The sequence below is a fragment of the Maylandia zebra genome, linkage group LG3 (assembly GCF_041146795.1).
Source record: "Maylandia zebra isolate NMK-2024a linkage group LG3, Mzebra_GT3a, whole genome shotgun sequence".
NCBI lineage: Eukaryota > Metazoa > Chordata > Actinopteri > Cichliformes > Cichlidae > Maylandia > Maylandia zebra.
Window position 1 is genome coordinate 22,096,364 of NC_135169.1, and position 20,423 is coordinate 22,116,786.

A 20,423-nucleotide genomic window follows, 5' to 3' on the forward strand; every position below is an offset into this window, starting at 1 on the left:
ATACTTGAATACCTCTGCAATGCAACAACTGGTATGTGTGTTATTGTTGCCTGTGGTCTTTTTAATCCAGCTGGTGAGGGATCCGCTGCCTTTAGCAGCCTCACACAGCTCCTTTTGTCACTGTATCCTCTTCTTGTCCTTACAGACCAGCACTACTTGTGCAGTTAATAAAAGGACAGGTAATGTTTTGTCACACTGTTAAGAAAGCTAATTGACAGGTGTGCAAATATGCATTGTGGCATAAAGAAGGTGATGGAGTGCAATGGCGTAGTTCACTTTAGTCCAGCTCAGTATGTAAGGGTCTGATAACGGGAAGGGATGTTTCTTCAGACAGTGAGGCTGAATCTGAATCTGTCTGAATATAATTTGGGAAAATTTTTAATAACAGTCAGTCTATGACTTAAGCAGCGTGGTTTTCAAAAGCAGGCCTCACAGCTGCTGATAATCACACCTAAACATCATGAAAATAGCGATGCAACAAAAAATGGTTCTTTGTGCCAAGATAATTGCATCTCATACACAACAAAAACTACACCATCACAATAAGAACAACAATGAATTCCCTCTCCAATATGCATGCAGTAATAAATAGCTTGACCACAGCACTTTTTGTGTTGCAGACTTTATTTTATCTGAAAATTCCACGACAAAGGATTGTGCAAGTTACCTCAGTTTCTAAATCAGATGGACTTCTAGGCTTGACAAACATCAGGATGACGTTGACAACTCCATTAGCCAGAGTTCGCATGAAGGCAGGACCCAAAAGCAGACTGAATAAACTGAATGAAACTATACACACACAATACTGTATTTATCACAGAAGTGATCGGGCAGAATCCAGAGAAATGGGAAAATCCAGAGACCCTGAGAGTATGAGGAAGAAAAGCCCATAAAAACAAAAAATCACGAGCGGCCCACTGGGCAAATGCCCGATGGCCAGCTCAGCCCTGCATCACAATATGAACCACATCAAATTACAACGAAAAAAATATTTTAACTGCTGGAAGCAAATATTAATCTTTTTTATACATAAACCATTTCGGTAACACTTACACACACTCGGCTACTAAATGAATGTGTTGTCACACCATAACTATTTCGTTGTTGTGAAAGTGTTGCCAGCATTAACTAATCTAACGGTCATCTACCAATCTAATTCAAGGGTCATGTCTGTGTTCTCCCACAGAAAATGATCCTACACGAACAACATGCTGCTTCAGACACTGATCCTCCCGGTGGAAGTGCACCTTCTTTTTCCTCCTTTTTAAGATTTTTAATGTTAATTTAAATTCAAAATCAACGGCTAAAAAAATATATGAACACCAGATAATAAAAAAAGTGAATGGTTCAGTGTCATGTGTGCAGTAGTGAGACATTGAACTTAACTAAAACTGTGCAGAGCCAAAGCGATGTGCTTAGTTGGAAATACATTTACTGCTCATTTAGAACAAATGACTGTCTCAGCAAACGAGGACACAATCACACAGCCCACTGTCTTTGTTAGATGCGCGCCTGTTTCAGCACAGTTCACAAACTCCCTCCAACACAACGTCCGGCCCACTGTGCGGCTCCACCAATGAGATCCGAGGGCCCGCGCAGTGGTATTAGCATACAGCCTATATAAAAAGCGCTGCTCTCAGCCAAGGGAGCTCATTCGTTGCTGTAGAGTATTGAAGAGAGAAAATGCCTGAACCCGCCAAGTCGGCGCCCAAGAAGGGCTCCAAGAAAGCCGTGACCAAGACCGCCGGCAAGGGCGGCAAGAAGAAGAGAAAGACCAGGAAGGAGAGCTACGCCATCTACGTGTACAAGGTGCTGAAGCAGGTCCACCCCGACACCGGGATCTCCTCAAAGGCCATGAGCATCATGAACTCGTTTGTCAACGACATCTTCGAGCGCATCGCAGCCGAGGCATCTCGCCTGGCCCATTACAACAAACGCTCCACCATCACCTCCAGGGAGATCCAGACCGCAGTGCGCCTGCTCCTCCCCGGTGAGCTGGCCAAGCACGCAGTGTCTGAGGGCACCAAGGCTGTGACAAAGTACACGAGCTCCAAATAAACTGGCTATCAGACCTAAACACAACGGCTCTTTTCAGAGCCACACACTTTAAACTGACGAGCATAATTCCCTGTCACACTCGCTAGTTAATATGTCTGTTAATATGTCGCCAAATGCTTGAATCGCGGATATGGACCTTTGTGTCACTGGGTGGTATTAATCTGTTGCATTGACCGTGACGACTAAAATGTTTTGCAGCTTTCAGATTGTGGAAAGACAAACTAGCTACAAACAGAATTAATGCGACTTTGTATTTGACACTTGTGTTACAGTTCCAAGCACACTTTCTCTATTGTTCCTGATATGCAAAATTGAGTAATGACAGTGGCAGAGAAAAGGACATTAAAGAAACTGATGGACAATGCCATGCCAGGCATCCTCTGCACCCGGCCATAAACAACCAGGAGAGTCTGTTCAGTGACAGGTTGCTTCTCCCCAAGACAAGAACCAACAGACTTAAAAACTCCTTTGTCCCACACGCCATCAGACTGTTTAACTCCTCTCTGGTGGTGAGAGGGAGGGGAAACAGGATGACAAAGGAGGGGGGAACAACTAAGCTGTAGTGCCTCTGCACCTCACTGTGCAATACCTTGTGCAATACTTTTGTAAATAGTCAACAGTGCAATAGACTCAATACTTGAAATGTGCAATTCACTTGTATTTTTATTTTTTATTCCTATTTATTCTATTTATCCCCTTTGTATATTTGTTTCTGTATTTGTGTGTGTGTGTGTGTGTGTGTGTGTGTGTGTGTATGTATATATATATATATGTGTGTGTGTGTGTGTATGTGTGTATGTATATATATGTGTATGTATATATGTGTATGTGTGTGTATATATAAACAATTCTGTAACTGTAACTTCGGTCGTTGCTGTGCTTTTTTTGGAAATCGAATTTCCCAGAGGAACCCACCCGAGAGATTAATAAAGTTCTATCTTATCTTAATTACACTGAAATGCTGTGGCACAGAAAACTTAACATTGATGTTGCAGCTTTCTATTGCACGGTCTATCGTTTTAATCGTCTGTATTTGTTTTGTTGCAGTTTCTCCATACGTGCAATTTTTGTGGTCCTGTTTCAGTTACATGCAGCATCATGCTCTCGCTTCACTGTGTACTGTACTGCACGTGGTGGAAATGACAAACCCACCTGACTTGATGATGTGCACTTTAACTTTATAAACACACAACTAGACTATGATACATAAAGGGTGGTTTGGACTATTGGAACGCCAAAATTGGCTAATTTGGTGCCAAAATGTATACTAAAAAAGGCATGAATTAGTATCGTTACTTAATACACTTTTTGTGGTGTGTGGGGTTTTGTTGGATGGATGGATGACATCTTTAGCATTTGCCTGTACTTCCTATGCCACAGGCAGGCTCTGCTGTGTCCTTCAAGCTTTCCTAGATATGACCGAAGAGGAATTTCCATCAAAGCAATCTTCAATCTAACTGCTGTTAAGCATGTTACTTGTCTTGGACAGAAAATTGTGGTTACACATTTTTCAGTAGGTGGAAGAATCACAGAATCCTCCAGAAAGAAGAGCAGAGATATACTGGGCATAACTAAAGACACTAGATTAAACTGAGGTCGCTATCCAGGACATGAGATGAGCTTTATTAGTCCCACAGCTGGGAAATTCACCAACATGGGCAGAGCAGGATAAAATAAACAATTACAACAATATTACTATGAATAAAATGATTAAATATGTTTGACTAGTAGAGTCAACAAGACGAGGTTTAACTGGGAGATAAGATGGATGTTTTTAGCAGGTATTGAGTATTACACATTGAGATACGCAGTGATCAGTTTGTGGATGTGTGTAGTCACGTGTTCATTCACTGCTGTTGTTTATTGTAGAGTCAGTAACTGTAGAAGGAAACTGAGTCAATGCAGACTAAGAGATCAGAGCCAAAGTGTGGAAGCGAGCTGCTGTAAGGTCACTAATGAAGCTTCTGATGTACAACAATGTGAGTGAAACTGTGCTTTGGTTAGAAGCGAGCAGCTGTCACACAAGTCTCGTTGTTCCGTGGGCCTCCAGCAGCATCGGTGTGTTTGCTGGGAGCTCGCAGCGTCACTTTGTCCCAAAGCTGCGCTCACCAGATGCTGCTTTTAACTCTGAGTGCGTGAACAAACATGTGTATCAGCTGGAAAAGGCTTTTTACGGAGCTCTGCTGCGGCTCCACCGGTTTTAGCAGAGAGAAGAGTCCCAAGAAGCCGCCGAGCAGCGCTGAGCTCCGCACCGAGTCACTGAGCTTTGGGAGCTCCACGAACCGAGAGCAGAGAGCACGAGAGTCCGACACGAGGCCTGTACGAGGAGACACAAGCCCGCTGTGGACGGCTCCACTGTCGACCTGCAGTGCTGCTCACACACTCACTTTAAGCTCTTTGATCCCGAGACACGAAACACAAAATGAAGCATTGCGAGGCACGCGCGAGAGCTGCGCGCGCTGCCTTCACTCTCAACGGTTCTCATGATGCGTTTAAGTGCAGCGTGGCGCTTCCGACTTGCCATCACTGTACCGTGAATCTCGATCAGACGCGAAAGAGGAAAATGTCCGAGGAAGCTCCCGCACCTGCTGTCGTCCCGGCCAAGGCGGCCAAGAAGAAGAAGACGACGGCTTCTAAGCCCAAGAAGGTCGGCCCCAGCGTGGGCGAGCTGATTGTGAAAGCCGTGGCCGCTTCCAAGGAGCGCAGCGGCGTGTCCGCAGCCGCGCTCAAGAAGGCTCTGGCTGCCGGAGGCTACGATGTGGACAAGAACAAGGCCCGCGTCAAGACCGCCATCAAGAGCCTGGTAGCGAAGGGCACTCTGGTGCAGACCAAGGGCACCGGGGCCTCCGGATCCTTCAAGATGAACAAGAAGGTTACTGAGAGCAAAGCTAAGAAGCCCGCGAAGAAAGCCGCTCCTAAAGCCAAGAAGCCCGCCGCAGCCAAAGCCAAGAAACCGGCAGCAGCAGCTGCCAAGAAGTCGCCCAAGAAGGCAGCAGCTAAGAAGCCCGCAGCCGCTAAGAAGTCGCCCAAGAAGGCCAAGAAGCCCGCAGCGGCGGCCAAGAAAGCGCCCAAAAGCCCCAAGAAGGTGGCAAAGAGCCCCAAGAAGGTGCTCAAGAAGGCTCCTGCACCAAAGAAATCCCCCGCCAAGAAGGCCGCCAAGCCCAAAGTCAAGAAGGCGGCCACAGCAGCCAAGAAGAAGTGAGCTGACACCGCTCTCACACTCAACAACGGCTCTTCTCAGAGCCACCACAGCAACACACAAGAGCTCCTTCCTCTCACTCACTCACCACTCTGTCATTCACAATAACGTCCATGTTATTAAAACACTTTTTTCCCCCTCATTTGTCCTCATTACAATTACAACTTGGATTACCATCATGGTGCACATTAGTGCTGTCTAAGCAAGTCTACAACTACAAGAATACAAATATTAACAACTCAACATTTACAATCACACCTTCATAGTACAGACACTTGCCATTTTTCTATGAGACACTATCATGCAAGAAATACACCTTTAAAAGTTTCACCTACATTTTTAGAGTATTTTATTAAAAAAACATCAATTGTGACTGAAAATATTACATTTATAGATGCATGTTATTATATATATAGATCTATCTATCTATCTATATATATATATATATATATATATATATATATATATATATATATATATATATATGAGATATGTGTCACTTCTACTTTTGTTTTTTGAAAGCCTACACTGGCTGTTGTACTGTATATTTTAATGATAACTAATAATATAATATTATCCAGGCAAAATGCTCTAATCTACAACCTTACCTCGCTAAATCTAGGCCAGTTGAACTGACATTCGGTCATTTCAAGGACACATAATTCCAAGCTGAACTCATACAGCTATTTATTTTACCATGTATTAATTTCATTACTCATTTTATAACCATTTTGATTCATGTACATTTGAACTAATGGAATTCTGTAGCATTAAGGGTGCAGGAAAATCCGTTATTTTAAAATATAGCCTTGAGGTTTACTTCTTTACCTCACCCATTCTTTGGATATCCCAGCTGAAGAAGAGTCCGGGGCTGCCCTGTGTCCCCCTCCACAGCAGTTTTCCACTAATTCTATTGTTCAGTCTGGGGGGGCTGTCCTCTAACCAGACTAGTAACTGTGGCTTCTTGTTCTTGGCTGAGGCAGCTTTCACTCACTTTATAACAGGCAGACCCCCACTGTCAATGCATTTTTCACACTATACAGTTACACACCAAAGTTTATCGCTGAACCAACTGATTTGGCACGTCAGAGGTCAGCAACTTAATGTCATTCTTGGGAGCTTTAAGGTCGCATGAAATGCTTTGAGAACACAAATCCACTATTGTCCTTAAAACAGGGGTTGACAAAGACATTCTAACAAAAGCCACACTTAGGAATCATTTCCTGTTCTTCTGATCACCAGCTGCCCCCTATTATCCAAGCAAACTCTATTGTAATAGTTTTATTCTACTCACAATAGACACAAAAACCTAAGCGTAGATGTAAGTGACTTGACAAAATGTCCCAAATTCAGCAGCAGTGCTGAACACGTCGCAAACAGCTGCACATTTTCCTCCCTCTGTAGCAAAGAAGTCCACCTGTCCCTCTCCACCTCACGTTGTTATATTTTCCTATTGTGTTTAACAAGGTTTGAACTGCGTGTTGTCTGTTTCCATGAGCTTAGAAACTGTTTTAATTATAAAGCGAACCATGATGAGTGTCCACAGTCAGTTATGAAGCTAATAATTAGTGACATCCAATTTACTCTTTGTAGCTCTCTTCACGACAACACAGACACAGATTGGTTCTTTGAAACGGGCGTTTATTACTTGGGCCTTCTCTCCTCAGCTTCACCATCACCAGTACGCCGATACGCCGTGAGAACTGGTCACGAGCGAACAGTACAAACCAATTAGCAACTTTACAGTACACATATTAAGTCCAAACACAAATAAAAAAAAACATTTCTCAAATGACAAATACCTCGTTGGCTGCTTGTCCAGAAAAGAGGTCCTTAAGTCCTTGTATTGCCCTTTCTTTTAGTAAACCTTTAGCTTAAATCGCTTCATGAGAGACATCTGCTCCCTCGCAGTCCATGAAAGGTCTCGTGTGCTCTCGTTAAGGGTATTCTCACGAGACACTAGCTCTCACCTTACACATGTACATTTCAAATAAAGACATTTCAACGCAAACTATATATACATGAAATTATGTAACTTATTATAAATCAGTCATCTACATCATGAAATCCACACAGAACATTTTAACAGCATTTACACTCTTAATTAGTAAGATGAGCAATGAGGTGAATATGACCCCACACCACAACGCAGGAGACAGCTTTTTGCTTTAGCTTTATATCAAGACCTAAAGTAAGTTTCATTGACAAAAACACACAGAGCTTTGGAGTTAATGAAAGTAGTTTTTATTTGAAGGTGGATTTCAGTCCCCGATTCTGTAAGATGACATGAATAAATGTACATTTCAAAGTAAATCAAGATGCATAATCTACATTTCCCAGTACACAGCTTGTTACAAACACCATAACAGCAAGAAGGATGTTTGCTCAGAGAGAAGTGTGTGGCTCTTAAAAGAGCCTTTGTTGTTGGTGAAGCCGAGCGCTTTGCGTTTACTTGGCCTTGGCGGGCTTCTCGGTCTTCTTGGGCAGCAGCACAGCCTGGATGTTGGGCAGCACACCACCCTGAGCGATGGTGACTCCCCCCAGGAGCTTGTTGAGCTCCTCGTCGTTGCGCACAGCCAGCTGCAGGTGACGTGGGATGATACGAGTCTTCTTGTTGTCGCGGGCTGCGTTGCCAGCCAGCTCCAGGATCTCAGCGGTCAGGTACTCGAGCACAGCTGCCAGGTAAACGGGGGCGCCGGCTCCTACACGCTCGGCATAGTTGCCTTTGCGCAGCAGTCTGTGGACACGACCCACGGGGAACTGAAGCCCGGCACGGGATGAGCGGGTCTTGGCCTTAGCTCTGGCTTTGCCTCCGGTCTTGCCGCGCCCACTCATTTTGACAGGTTCTTTTCTTCGTAGTATCGAGACTGAGAGAAAATGTGACCCGATCAGCTCAAAGCCTCGCTTATATTTCCGCAGAGCGCGCGCAGCTTCGTCACGCACCAATCGCAGAGAGGCTTGCGGCAGCGCGCAACATCAATGCACTTTTCTCCAATGAGCAGCACACACCGAGGCGGGGCGATGCTACACGTGGAGCCCGTCACCAATCACGAGCCGGAGCGGCACCGCGTCACAGCCAGTCACACACTTTAAGAGCAGCGAGTCTCCTCCGTTCGCTACATTTTCTGCTCGTATCACAAGAAAAGAAAAGTGAGGAAGAATGGCAAGAACCAAGCAGACCGCTCGCAAGTCTACTGGCGGCAAAGCCCCCAGGAAGCAGCTGGCCACCAAGGCCGCTCGTAAGAGCGCCCCGGCCACCGGAGGCGTCAAGAAGCCTCACCGTTATAGGCCTGGTACCGTAGCTCTGCGCGAGATCCGCCGTTACCAGAAATCCACCGAGTTGCTGATCCGCAAGTTGCCCTTCCAGCGTCTGGTCCGCGAGATCGCTCAGGACTTCAAGACCGACCTGCGCTTCCAGAGCTCTGCTGTCATGGCTCTGCAGGAGGCCAGCGAGGCTTATCTGGTCGGACTCTTCGAGGACACCAACCTGTGCGCCATCCACGCCAAAAGGGTCACCATCATGCCCAAAGACATCCAGCTGGCTCGCCGCATCCGCGGAGAGAGAGCTTAAGCTGCACGCTCTCCTACCAACAACGGCTCTTTTCAGAGCCACCTCACTCACTCACACCAAGAGCTCGCTCCTTTATTCTTTTTATTAGTATTCTTTTTATAACACAAGTTTTATGCTCACTTCAATCTTAATGCTGTTTCTATACCAGAAATTACAGTTTGCATCAACGTGGAATTCACTGACTTTATTTTCACAATTGCCTCACTATGGCCAATGTCATTGGCTGGGCCTTTCACGGACCTGTTTACGTCTTCATGCATTCTCAGTCATCCAGGAAAGTAAATCTCCAAAAAGTTGATTCTGTTCATAGATGTAAAACAAATATGCCAGCAGTTTATCTCACTTAACGAGAGGAGCAGGCATGTGTGTGTGGCCCCTTCACATAGTGGACATTGAGTTGTTGTGTGGGGCATGTAGTCCATGTCTTTTGCTGTAACAGTAGTTCATGTTGAGAATAAAACATCCCAGCTCACTAACTTGATCGGGGCAATAGTGCCTAAAATCTTGCATCATTTTGCCGAGAGATCTTTTACTTTGTGGTCATCTTAGATGGACAAAAACCACCAGGTCATTCAGTGTTCCCTTAGTGCTAATGCATATAAGAGATGTTGGTGTACTATAACTGAAGTAATGTTAAGTCCTTAAAGTCATATTCTTTTATTATCATGACTGTATTTCAAGCTTCCTTTTTTTTGGTATGATACCTGATTGATATGGAATATGGCTGAAGTAAACAAAAGTCTAAAATACTTACTCAGTCATTTGTTTAATAGTAATTTAACATTATATAATTCACATATAAAACTATGAATTGTAATTTTAAATGGTTTAAAAGCATGAAGAATAGCATATGTAGGCAAGTATATTTCTCCTCTTTAAAAAAAATAAAATAAATAATAATAATCAAGAAACAAAGACAAAAGCAGGGCAGGGTTTGGAGGTTGAATCATCCATCCCCACCAATGCCAAAACCAAATCTACGCCCTTGTCAGGATCATCCCCCACCACCTGCAGCTGGCCGTCCACAACGACGAAGAGCTGAACAAGCTGCTGGGCCGACAACATCCAGGCCAAGAAGAATGAGAAAGCTGAATAAAATCCAGCCACTTTCCTCAACCAACTAACAGCTCTTGTAAGAGCCACTCACCTCTGAGAGTACACTTGGTTAAAGTAATGACACTAAATCTTTAATCCATAGGTGTCAAACTCATGTTCACACTAGAACTGAAGTGGGACAGCCCTGTTAGTCTATCAGTATGTGCAACACATTTAGTTGTTTTAGTACATGAATAAAAATCTGAAATCTGTGAAGTTATTACCCAGACTTTTCTTTTTAAAAACTTGCTTTGAAACCAGAGATCTGTGTCGTAAGTGCATAAGATAAGATGACCTTGATTAGTCCCACAGGTGGGAAATTTGTTTCGTTACAGCAAAAGTGCAAAGTTATGTAGCAGAAATTAGAAAACACTGGTATGCAATAGAATACAAATGCTATATACAACTGAGTAAGAAAATAGAAAAGTACAACTTTGTCAGAAAAAAGAATTGCACATATAGCAGTCTTATTGCACTTGTGTGGATGTGTGTGTTTGATCAGCTGCAAGTCTTTGTTGTAGAGTCTGACAGCAGTGGGGAGGAAAGACCTGAGTAATCTCTCTGTCCCACATCGTGGGTGCTGCAGCCTGCCACTAAAGGAGCTGCTCAGTGCTGTCAGAGTTTATGCTGTCAGAAGCATAAACATTGTCTCATTGTTTGTTCCGTAAAGTACTTGCATTAAAACTTAAAAACAAGACAGCTGAACAGATTAAAGAGGTTCAGACTTATAATTGTAAATCACTACAAACTCTCATTTAGGTCTAAGATTCATTTAGACCGAAAGCGAACCACAGCTGTGAGCTACATGCAAACACTAGTGGTGTGGTGTATTTTCTGTCATTCTGATCCACTCCTTCAAAGGAGCTTTTTTTAAATTATTATTATTATTTATACCTGGACGCACGTCAACTAAATGTAGACAACCTGGCAAAACTTCTTGTTTGCGATGTGGGTCGTTTCATCACAGATCATTTACAGTTGCCTTTGATACTTTGTTTGCAGTTTAAACAGACGTTGCATTTCAAGTGCATAAAATCTGCGTACTAAAACATATGTTAGACAATGTTGCTTGTATGAAGGTTATGTCAGGATTGTGAGAGTGAGTAAGCCTTTCAGAAAGGAAGATCACATCAAAACTGTTATATTGATATGATTGGTGAAGATGATATTTCAGGCACACATCAGGAAGAGGTTTAAGAAGCTTCATTGGGTTTCAGCCACTCATGTCCACCTTTTACTAGATCAAAGGTGGGTTAGTTACCTAAAAAAAAAAAATAAATTAAAAAAAAAAAAAAGAATCTACTAAGCAAGCACTTCTGCATCAAGCAGATTTATGGCAGGAAGACATTTACAAATAAACTGATGAATAAGTGAAATTTATTATTTTTCTTTTGTTTGGTCTATGACTGTTCAGTGAGTATTAATAAACAGTGGTATTGAATAGGCCTGTAACCTGTGAAGTTCAGTTTGTGGTCATGACAGTTATTGTAACGTTGTGGAGAAAAGCACGCATTACAGCTGAATCTTATAGCAAAACGGAGAGTCAATATAATCTTGTAGCGTCCCTCGACAGACGACCAGCGTTCCGGTTACCGGTGTTTATTCAGAATAGTAACACGGGCTACTGTGGGCCGTAGCCAACGCCAAAACAACGGGGGGAAAGTGCCCTCTACAGCAACAGCACAACCCCCGACACTCTTCTGTCTTCCGCCACACACAAACTACTCTAATCCCCGCCCCCGAACACTGTCAGCCAACCACACACCTGCTCTCCTCCAGACTGTCATTGGTAGCTGATGTGATTGACAGACTAACCGGCCTCTCGACTACTGCACATTCAAGGACACTCGGTAAATCACCATGCTGCGGATGTGGTCTAACTATGCCGTAAGTAATTGGCAATTCTGAACACAATACACTGATAACACAACAGTCAACTGACTTGTAACCCAGTCCGTTACAATATGTAGGCAATGTCAGTCGGTCATAAGGGAACAAAACTCTCAAAGTGAAAGTGTGTGGCTCTTAAAAGAGCCGTTTGATGGATTAGGAGAGAATGAGTTTAACCGCCAAAGCCGTACAGAGTGCGGCCCTGCCTCTTCAGAGCGTACACCACATCCATGGCGGTCACAGTCTTCCTCTTGGCGTGCTCAGTGTAGGTGACGGCATCACGGATGACGTTCTCCAGGAAGACCTTGAGCACACCACGAGTCTCCTCGTAGATCAGGCCGGAGATACGCTTCACTCCGCCACGGCGAGCCAGACGACGGATAGCGGGTTTGGTGATACCCTGGATGTTATCACGGAGAACTTTACGGTGACGCTTGGCGCCTCCCTTGCCGAGTCCTTTGCCACCCTTGCCCCGTCCACTCATGGTTACAGTTTCTTCTTTGAACAAACAAAGTCGAATGAAGTTCAATCCCACGGAGCCGTCTTATTATGTGTGCTCAGCGGACGTAAAAGGAAACAGACGGTGCGAGGCTCGCTGGACGACTCGAAGCTCAGTGGCTCCGCCCACTCCTCTCTTCTCTAAATGTGGAAATGTTGTCTTTTGTTAATGACAAATCAAATCTAACCGAATGGAGGCTCACAACAAATCGCACCCACAATGTCATGTCAATGTTTTTCGAAATCTACAAGTGTATTTACTTGTGTACAGTAAACTGCGATGGAGACAACCAGTGCCACTCCACCCCCAATGAAGCCTCTTAAACCTCTTCCTGATGTGTGCCTGAAATATCTTCTTCAACTCTCAAAATCCTGACATAACCTTCATACAAGCAAGATTGTTTGCAGTTTAAACAGACATGTTGCATTTCAAGTGCATAAAATCTGGCTACTAAAACATAAGTATCAAAGGCAACTGTAAATGCTCTGTGATGAAACGACCCACATCGCAAACAAGAAGTTTTGCCAGATTGTCTACATTGACGTGCTTCCAGGTAAAAAAAAAAAAAAAAAAAGCTCCTTTGAAGGAGTGGATCAGAATTACAGAAAATACACCACACCACTAGTGTTTGCATGTAGCTCACAGCTGTGGTTCGCTGTCGGTCTAAATGAATCTTAGACCTAAATGAGAGTTTGTAGTGATTTACAATTATAAGTCTGAACCTCTTTAATCTACTCAGCTGTCTTTTTTTAAGTTTTAGTGCAAGTACTTTAAGGAACAAACAATGAGACAATGTTTATGTTCATACTACACAGATTTCTGTTTTTACATTAAGTTTATAAAAAAGAAAAGTCTGGGTAATAACTTTACAATTCAAGTCAGTCAGATTTTTATTCATGTACTAAAACAACTAAATGTGTTGCACATACTGATAGACTAACAGGGCTGTCCCACTTCAGTTCTAGTGTGAACATGAGTTTGACACCTATGGATTAAAGATTTAGTTTCATTACTTTAACCAAGTGTACTCTCAGAGGTGAGTGGCTCTTACAAGAGCCGTTAGTTGCTCTAAGACAGTCGCAGGATTTTATTTAGCTTTCTCATGCTTCTTGGCCTGGATGTTGGGCAGCACACCACATTCAAAATTACAATCCATAGTTTTATATGTAAATTATATAATGTCAAATTACCATTAAACAAATGACTGACTAAGAAATTTAGACTTTAGTTTACTTCAGCCATATTCCATATAAATCAGGTATCAAAGGGGCAGGGGCTTGAGCACCTTTCCTGATGGGTGCCCAAAGTGCCCTTTTGTTGAGGCAACTTTTAAAAAAAGAATTATTTATTTATTTATTTTTTATGTGTGTGTGCAGAGTCCTGTCTGTGCCCCTCAACAATAATATTTAACTATTAATCACAGTTTTGCTAAATAAAAGGCTCTGGCTTGCAAATTTTGCAGGTGAATTTTTTTCAGGTGAATTTTTGCAGATGAATTTTTGCAGGTGAATATTTTTGCAGGAAAATTTGGAGGATAAAAATTCAGTGTCATAAATTCAATGTCTAAAAATACCTGAATTCTGATGATACTATATTTCTTCCATAGAGAAACACAAGTTAACTCAGAGACACAGACTGATGCGACAAAACCAGTAAGTAGGTGTACAGCGTACACTGTAGTGTGTAGCACACAGGAGTATTAGCTTATTACGTACACGTTGGTAAGATGTCTTGTTGCAACTGACGAACTGAAACAAACGAGCGTGCTGTGTGTGCAACAGCGCGACAAACATTACCTGTCCTTTTATTAACTGCACAGGTAGTGCTGGTCATAGCTGCTGGCTACCTGTGTAAGGCTGTCATGGGTCTGTAGCTCTGTCACCGTTTTAGGGAACATATTTAGTTTTAAAGTATTTAGAACATATTTAGTTTTAAAGCAAGTTTCCGGGCTTTTCCTGCCTTTCTGGAGGGATTATATTTCACTAAAAAACGATCTAATATGCATGTCCACATAATTATGCATTATTATAATATTTTTAAAAAAAAAAACACACGCTGTATTTTAAAGAACATACATTAAGAAGCAGATTATATTAGATTTATATTTTAAATAAGACAAAATTTGCATTTTACAGCAGTAAAATTATTGTATCTCTACAGTTTAAACATGTAATAAGCTTTGCCCCTGCACAGAGTGGATAGTGAAACAAATGGAATCATCATAATGACATTATTTCATATTTATATTTATATTAAGAAGAGAAGCAAAGAGTGATTCACAGGCAGAGCCTAATTTATTTCTCACAGTTTTTGTTGCCTTATGGTTCCAAGCGCTGTCACCAATCTTTGCATTTTGTTACTATCTCATGATACTTGTTTAATCAGCTACCATCTCTATGGACTTTTTAATGTCTACAGTCTCAGATCAACACAGCCCTGCCCTCCAGTACTATCAGCAGCAGGAGCAGCAGGAACCCCTCAACAGCAACATTTTACCCATCAGGTAAAACATCGGCTTGTGCCGTGATATTTAAACCGAGCAGCATCACTGACTTTCAGCTTGTTGTGTTTGTGGATATATGACTGACTTTAATTATCCATAAAATCATCACAATCTCTGTAAGATTAAAGTCAACTATTGAACGGCGTATATTTTGAAGTAAAGGCTTTTAAACCAAGTTAGTACAAACATCGCTAATGTCACATAACTTACCCGACATGTGGCCAACAGTAATGTTTTAATGTTCTTCATTATAAAAACATTTGCGCATAAATAAGTGACATAATATTCAGTACTTATGAAGGCTACACCAACCCATCCTTAAAATTCAGGGAAATTAAGGACGCATTTGAGGGCCGCATTTCGAGCAGCCTTTGAATTGGGACAGCCTTCGTCGTGTCGCTGTGACGTAATCGGCCTTAAAATGCGGCCTTTAATCAAATCAAATCAAATCACTTTTATTGTCACATCACATGTGCAGGTACACTGGTACAGCACATGTGAGTGAAATTCTTGTGTGCGAGCTTCACAAGCAACAGAGTTGTGCAAAATACAATAATGTAAACAAGCAAAATACAAGAATGGCTACATCTGAAACTAATAAATATATGTACAATATATAATAGTATATGCATTTCTGGATGTGTATACTAAATGTTTTTCTACGTGTGTGTATACACATTTTTACAAATTAAATAGAGTAAACAATAAAATAAAATATATAAAAATATACAGAGTTGAGACATGTGCAGAACAGTGGCATTACTGTACAGTGTGTAGTGCATAATGTTGAAGTTCCAGTAGTGAAGGTGAGGTGTCTATGACGTGTTCAGCAGTCTGATGGCCTGATGGAAGAAGCTGTCTCTCAGTCTGCTGGTACGGGACCGGATGCTGCAGAACCTCCTTCCTGATGGAAGCAGTCTGAACAGTTTATGGCTGGGGTGACTGGAGTCCTTGATGATCCTCCCCGCTTTCCTCAGGCACCGCTTCCTGTAGATGTCTTGGAGGGAGGGAAGCTCACCTCCAATTATCCGTTCAGAGCACCGCACTACTCGCTGGAGAGCTTTGCAGTTGTAGGCGGTGCTGTTGCCATACCAGGTGGTGATGCATCCAGTGAGGATGCTCTCAATGGCACAGTGATAGAAGGTCCTGAGGATGCGGGGGCTCATGCCGAATCTTTTCAGTCTCCTGAGAAAGAAGAGGCGCTGCTGCGCCTTCTTCACTGTTTTGTTTGTGTGTACTGACCACGTAAGATCCTCAGCCAGATGTACTCCAAGGAACTGGAAGCTGCTCACTCTCTCCACAGCAGCGCCGTTGATGGTGATGGGGGTGTGTACTTCTCTGCACCTCCGGAAGTCCACTATCAACTCCTTTGTCTTTGCGACGTTGAGGGTGAGATGGTTGTCTTGACACCAGTGGGTCAGGGCGCTGACCTCCTCCCTGTAGGCCGTCTCATCGCCGTTGGTGATAAGACCCACCACTGTAGTGTCGTCCGCAAACTTCACAAGGCAGAATTGACAAATAAAGTTGACTTTGACTTTGACTTTTTGACTTTGATGTTGGAATTGTTAGCGGCTGTGCAGTCGTAGGTGTAGAGTGAGTACAGGAGAGGGCTCAGTACACACCCCTGTGGAGCACCAGTGTTCAGTGTGATGGGGGATGAGGTGATGCTGCAGGTAAGGCTGCAGACCCCAAATCTGGTCATTGGTACTTCCTGGCTTGTGTAGTTACTAGGTAACAAAAGCCCAACACTGCCCCTAGCGTCCTGGAGCACTTCCGTTGTGTTTTGGAATTTGCATGTGTTTTGGGGTTTGCAAGTGTTTTGGAGTTTGTATGTGCTTTGTCTCTAGGGGCCACCGTAATTTTGGCATCTAGTCGCCAACTTTCTGCCCTATAATAGTTCAACAAATGAGCCTTTTGTATTATAGTTAGTCTAGTTGTGTGTTTATAAAGTTAAAGTGCACATCATCAAGTCAGGTGGGTTTGTCATTTCCACCATGTGCAGTACAGTACACAGTGAAGTAAGACCATAGTGCTGCATATAACAGACACAGGATCACAAAAATTGCATATATGGAGAAACTACAACAAAACGAATAGATATACGTAGTGATGTGACGTTCTGTATCGAGGCTTCGAAGCTTCTGTCGAGTAATGGAGGGGGCGTTTCCGCGATGCGCATAACAAGGCTTGCTTCATTCATGGGAGGAGCTGAAAATGATGACGTCTGAAGCCTCGCTGCCCGGCTGTACCACGTGACTGTTTCAGGAAGTGGTTCGAACTTTGCCGTGAGCTATGACTGAGATATAAACCCCTCAGACTTCATTCAAAATGTGGATGTTTGATGGAGAGTTGCGGTTAGTGAGAGTTTGGAGACAGTTTGGAGGTTTATGAGAGTGAGGAGAGAAAGTCAGGAGAGAATGGAGCCAGCTAAGAAGAGGAGGATGTCCTCCCCTGTGTGGGAACATTTTGATCCTATTCCTCCCAACAAGGTATGTAAATTTCTACAGAAGATGTATTTTTATAATACTGATGGTGCAATACAATTTATGTTAAGCTGTCTTTACTTTTGTACAAGGTGAAGTGTTTGCTCTGTGCCAGGGAGCTGGGATATAACAACAACACATCATCCATGCTTAGGCACTACAGAGCTTTGCATGAGAATAGGAACACCAATTGTGGAGCAAGACCAGGTGAGCCATCAAATGCAATGATAATATAGCATGCAGTAGTGATGGCCCGCTTGAAGCTGAAGCTCCGGTGCATGTGTCAAAAAAATCAACACACTGCTTCAGAAGCACTGTGTCGAAGCTTGATTCGTTTGGCCAGAGTCACATGATCAGTGACGTCCGAAGCTTCATTTAGAGTGTGACTGCTTCGGTGTCTGATTCAATGGTTTATAAGCAGGCGAATCATTCGCGGGATTTGTGGAGTGTTTTGATGGTGACAGATAGCGAACCACTGATCATTCTACTGAGAGATTTGGAGCCAGTGAGGAATAGAGGAGGTTCTGTTGTGCGGGAGAATTTTGAGTAGATTTTTGTCAATCGGGTGGGTTTTCCAGCTTTGTGTTCTTGTTGTTTGCCGGAGGTTTCTTCCTGTTAAAAGGGAGTTTTTCCTTCCCACTGTCGCCAAAGTGCTTGCTCATAGGGGGTCATATGATTGTTGGGTTTTTCTCTGTATCTATGAAGCGCCTTGAGGCGACTTTTGTTGTGATTTGGCGCTATATAAATAAAATTGAATTGAATTGAATTTAAATTTTGTTTTGTGCGTGTTTATTATATCTGAAAACGGGAAAAAGGTAAAATGTCAAACATCTGCTTCCATAATATAAATATCATTAAATAACTTTAGAAAAATTTCCACTTGATTCTTTACATGTAATGTTGTAAAAATATATATTTTATTGTTTAATTAATCTGAAAATGTTAGTCTGCCAAATGTGCAGCAATTTAATGTATTTATTCTCTTTAGCTGATAGTTTGTGGGGCCCAGGTAGACTGTATAACTGCATCTCTACCAGTTTCTCTGCACTCCAGCCTCCTCTGTGCCATGTGAAGGGATTTTCCTTAAGGCAGGAGAAATTGTCTCCACGAAAAGGAACAGTTTCCGCCATCGCACACTAGAACAAATTCTCTTTTTAAATAAAAATGGAAAAGGGTTACCGTCAATGCATCATGTTTTTAATTTGCAAGTTCATAAGCATTTTCCTTTTCCATTTCACAATCAATTCTACCCCCAGGTCAAAAATATGTCTGGGAAAATTTCCCTAATATAATATTATTTATAAATATACCCCTCCGGCGATTAAATGCATACGTGCATGGAGGCAGGACCTCAGAGCAGAAGCATACTCCATAATGTGTTGTACATTATTATATGTATATATTATATGTAACGTGGTATTTTTCAATTATTGTATTTTACCAACATCAAGAAGTCACAAGCAAAGACAGACCACACCATGATGCATATTTAAACAAGGAGAGTTTACTGATCAAAACTATTTATTAAACAAATAAAACACATTTTTTTAACCACCAAAAAATACACGTTCAAAGCAACACAATGGCGGCCCAATATCAGACAGGATTCCACTCTGTAGAGTGTGCAATCATAATGAAGCAGTTGGTTTTATTTTGTGGATTCAAGCTGCTCTTCATATTTTTGGCCACCAAATGTCACCAGAGAGGACTGTGTTAAAAAGCTTCGAGTAATGAACCGTTTTTCAATACAAGCGTCAGTGCTTCAGAAAGCTTCATTTGGCCATCACTAGCATGCAGTAATGTTACTAAATGATATAACAATATTATACAAGTGCAATAAGTTACGTGTGTGATATTTATATTTGTGCTTTGTTTTTATTGTCTTTCCTCAGGAGAACAATCTCAAATAGATGAAGACCTGGTTAGCATGGTGATTGAGGACTCCCAGCCATTTAGCATTGTGGAGGACAAAGGATTTAAAAGATTTGTTGAATCATTAAATCCTAGCTATGTTCTCCCCACTAAAAAGGTCATAACAGCAGTGAAAATTTAGTTTTTACAGAATAAAATGTGAACAGGCAGGACTGAACCTCAAAGCCTAAGTGTGTATACACTACACACTGCTTCACAGCCACGTCGTACTTTTAAACAAAATGTTTTTTTCTTTCCTTTAGGCCCTGAAAGTCATGGTGGAGGCCAGGTACCAGAAGATGAAGGAGAAAGCTAAGGCCAGCATTGAGAAGGCAGCAGCTGTGAGTCTGACATCAGATATATGGACCTCCAACACAGAGGCCTATCTTTCAGTCACCTGCCATTTTGTTGATGAGTCCAGCACATTAAATACTGTTGTTTTAGGAGTGCAGTATTTTCCTAATGCACACACTGAAGAAAACACAAGTGAAAGGCTCACTCATGACAGAATGGGCAATTACTGACAAAGTCACATGCCTAGTAACAGATGGGGCTGCTAATATGAGGGCTTGTGCAAGGGAACTACGACTCAAACATGCCATATGCATAGCTCACACCCTGAACTTAGTGAAGAAGGCCCTTGACCAGACCCCTGAGCTCTCACATCCTGAGCTCTCTGACATCCGAGCCAAGTCCAGGAAGATCACGGGATATTTCAGGAGCAGTACCCCTGCAAAACTAACTTCTTAAGTGGCTTAATTACATTAATTATTAATTATAGTTCTGCTCCCTTGACAATCTAATGTATGCTTTTTTTAAATTGTATTTTGTAAGGAGAGGCTTTCAGTGATACAGGAACGACCATGGGCTGGACTGGGACAAAAAAAAAAAATCGGCCTGGGCATTTTGACTAGAGACTGGCCCACCAGGTATTATAGGAAAAACCATAAAGCCTTTGAATGAAAACAAATGCTGTTGTCACAAGTGATGTACACTGTCTTGTTGGTATATGTGTATCAATCTAATAAACTTAAACCTACACCATCCTCCCTATTCTGGCATTCTAAACTGTACCCGAAAGTAGACTGCTTGGTTGAGTCAACCTCCTGAACTATCTACAACACATGGTGAAAACCTGAAATTAAGACAGAAGACTAGAGGTGAGACATGATTACTGAATATTAAAAATAAATAATATTTTATTAATAAAATAA

General features: G+C 42.3%; 5 protein-coding genes and 1 pseudogene across 5 annotated transcripts; 4 read left to right on the forward strand and 2 right to left on the reverse strand.

The window, feature by feature from the left end:
- The first annotated feature begins 1,668 nt into the window (after positions 1-1,668).
- On the forward strand, positions 1,669-2,746 carry LOC112433305 (histone H2B 1/2). Its single transcript, XM_024801554.2, has one exon. It carries the CDS (start codon positions 1,684-1,686, stop codon positions 2,056-2,058), a length of 375 nt encoding a protein of 124 aa, XP_024657322.1. The 5' UTR covers positions 1,669-1,683; the 3' UTR covers positions 2,059-2,746.
- Positions 2,747-4,596: 1,850 nt separating this feature from the next.
- On the forward strand, positions 4,597-5,350 carry LOC112433258 (histone H1 pseudogene; annotated as a pseudogene).
- A 2,135-nt stretch (positions 5,351-7,485) lies between these two features.
- Positions 7,486-8,117, reverse strand: LOC112433297 (histone H2A-like). Its single transcript, XM_024801549.2, has one exon. It carries the CDS (start codon positions 8,090-8,092, stop codon positions 7,706-7,708), a length of 387 nt encoding a protein of 128 aa, XP_024657317.1. The 5' UTR covers positions 8,093-8,117; the 3' UTR covers positions 7,486-7,705.
- Positions 8,118-8,400: 283 nt separating this feature from the next.
- LOC112433283 (histone H3) lies at positions 8,401-8,870 on the forward strand. The gene has a single exon (XM_024801540.2). The coding sequence runs from the start codon at positions 8,418-8,420 to the stop codon at positions 8,826-8,828; it is 411 nt and encodes a 136-aa protein (XP_024657308.1). The 5' UTR covers positions 8,401-8,417; the 3' UTR covers positions 8,829-8,870.
- Positions 8,871-11,940: 3,070 nt separating this feature from the next.
- LOC106674721 (histone H4) lies at positions 11,941-12,417 on the reverse strand. The gene has a single exon (XM_014407773.3). It carries the CDS (start codon positions 12,295-12,297, stop codon positions 11,986-11,988), a length of 312 nt encoding a protein of 103 aa, XP_014263259.1. The 5' UTR covers positions 12,298-12,417; the 3' UTR covers positions 11,941-11,985.
- A 3,565-nt stretch (positions 12,418-15,982) lies between these two features.
- On the forward strand, positions 15,983-20,349 carry LOC143416797 (uncharacterized). The gene is made up of 4 exons (XM_076882418.1): positions 15,983-17,304; positions 17,391-17,505; positions 19,191-19,327; positions 19,473-20,349. The coding sequence occupies exons 1-4, from the start codon at positions 17,203-17,205 to the stop codon at positions 19,731-19,733; spliced, it is 615 nt and encodes a 204-aa protein (XP_076738533.1). The 5' UTR covers positions 15,983-17,202; the 3' UTR covers positions 19,734-20,349.
- Positions 20,350-20,423: the final 74 nt, after the last annotated feature.